This window comes from Limulus polyphemus, unplaced genomic scaffold (assembly GCF_000517525.1).
Source record: "Limulus polyphemus unplaced genomic scaffold, Limulus_polyphemus-2.1.2 Scaffold78152, whole genome shotgun sequence".
In the NCBI taxonomy this organism is placed as follows: Eukaryota; Metazoa; Arthropoda; class Merostomata; order Xiphosura; family Limulidae; genus Limulus; species Limulus polyphemus.
In genome coordinates, this window is record NW_013743748.1 from 1 (window position 1) to 1,758 (window position 1,758).

Consider the following 1,758-nt stretch of genomic DNA (forward strand, 5'->3'; position numbering starts at 1 on the left):
TGATTTTACTAAATTAACTACAAACGTTATAGATGGATGCCTCAACTCCTCTGATTTTACTAAATTAACTACAAACGTTATAGATGGATGCCTCAACTCCTGTGATTTGTCGTGACCTAATCTCTCCTTAAGTATCCAAGTTTTTAACTCCTCTACCAGAGCATTCATAGACCATACCCGTTTGTATATTTGTCTTCCTGAAGTTGTTTGGTGTGAACTAAGGCTTAAAGCTGATAAATTATACAAACAGTTTGAGAGTGTTTCAGGAACTAGAAGGATGTAGATAAAATAATGAAGACATGGATTATCATGCAAATAGACGGATAAGATAGATGAGTAGGCAGACTCAGACGGATAAGATAGATGAGTAGGCAGACACAGACGGATAAGATAGATGAGTAGGCAGATCAAGACGGATAAGATAGATGAGTAGGCAGACACAGACGGATAAGATAGATGAGTAGGCAGACACAGACGGATAAGATAGATGAGTAGGCAGACACAGACGGATAAGATAGATGAGTAGGCAGACTCAGTGAATTAACTTGTATTTATAGTCATTAAATGAAGAATAAAATGTGATTTTCCTTCTTGTTATGAAATAAAACGACTTATGAAAAATGTTTAAAGAAATTAATTTAAATCGACAGGAATGAAACAACACCTTACCTGGGGAAGGCTGCAGATGAAACTAATCACCCAAGCTAAGGTTAACATGATCTTGCTTCTTCGATGGGCGTCGGTCACTTTCAGAGGATGGAGAATAGCGTAGTAGCGGTCAACACTTATACAAACTAACACCATGGACGAAAGGTACGGTCCGAAAGCCCGTATAACCAGCGATATCTTGCACAAGACATTTCCCCCCACCCACTCGACAGTGATCCTCCAGAATATCTCCAGCGGAATCATGAAGAAGGTGACGATCATGTCTGCTATGGTAAGGTGGAGGATCATCAACTTGATCCGGGACTTGCGCTGCCTGTTTCTAAAGAGACTGACAAACACGGGCAGATTTCCTCCTGCAGCAATCATGAACAAACACGTGTATAATATTACCTCCCTTAAAGAGTTGTTGTTAAACGTCAGACCGTAAGGTATCTCTACTGTTACGTTCGTTTCATTATTGAACAAGACTTCCGATAAATTCTCCATTTCTGCCTCTTCGATTTTCCGGGTAAATAAAATCACGTTATAAGTTACATGCCCAGTCAAAGAAATGAGCGACTCGCTAAAACTTAGTCGCAAGATGTTGTCCTCATTTAAAATGTGGACAACATATCCATAACACGCATGATACTAATCTACTCTACGAGTGTCGCTCCAGGGTTCTACCTGACACAACTGGATTCCAAAGTTTATATACTTGTTTGGAACCCAGCGCACGCGCTTCAGAAATAAAGAGGGCGCCCCATGTACTATTAACTCTCATCCAAGAGTAACCGAGAAGAAATGTTAATATCATCAAATAAAGAGGGCGCCCCATGTTCGGACTGTCATCTCAGTCTTCTTCCGTTAGGAGCGAACTTTTAATGTCATCGTTTTTCAGATTTGACTTTTTTTTTTTTCGTAAATTATTCGGTTTTAATGCTATGTTTTTATCTTTGGTTTCTTTTACATTTAAGTATTTATCATCTATTCATGCAAAAAAAACAGTATCGATACACACACACACGTGTATACAAGACCGTTATTTACTCAAACATCCTTGTTTGTATACATTCTGAAAGATTGAAAGGTAAATCTGCGGGCTGCTAA

The 1,758-nt window shown here is 39.0% G+C and overlaps 1 protein-coding gene across 1 annotated transcript; it reads right to left on the bottom strand.

Annotated features, from left to right (window-relative positions):
- Positions 1–669: 669 nt before the first annotated feature.
- On the bottom strand, positions 670–1,271 carry LOC106477758 (gonadotropin-releasing hormone receptor-like; the record flags this gene model as incomplete). Its single annotated transcript, XM_013938288.2, has 1 exon — positions 670–1,271. A coding segment is annotated over exon 1 (486 nt), but the record flags the coding sequence as incomplete, so codon positions are not given.
- Positions 1,272–1,758: the final 487 nt, after the last annotated feature.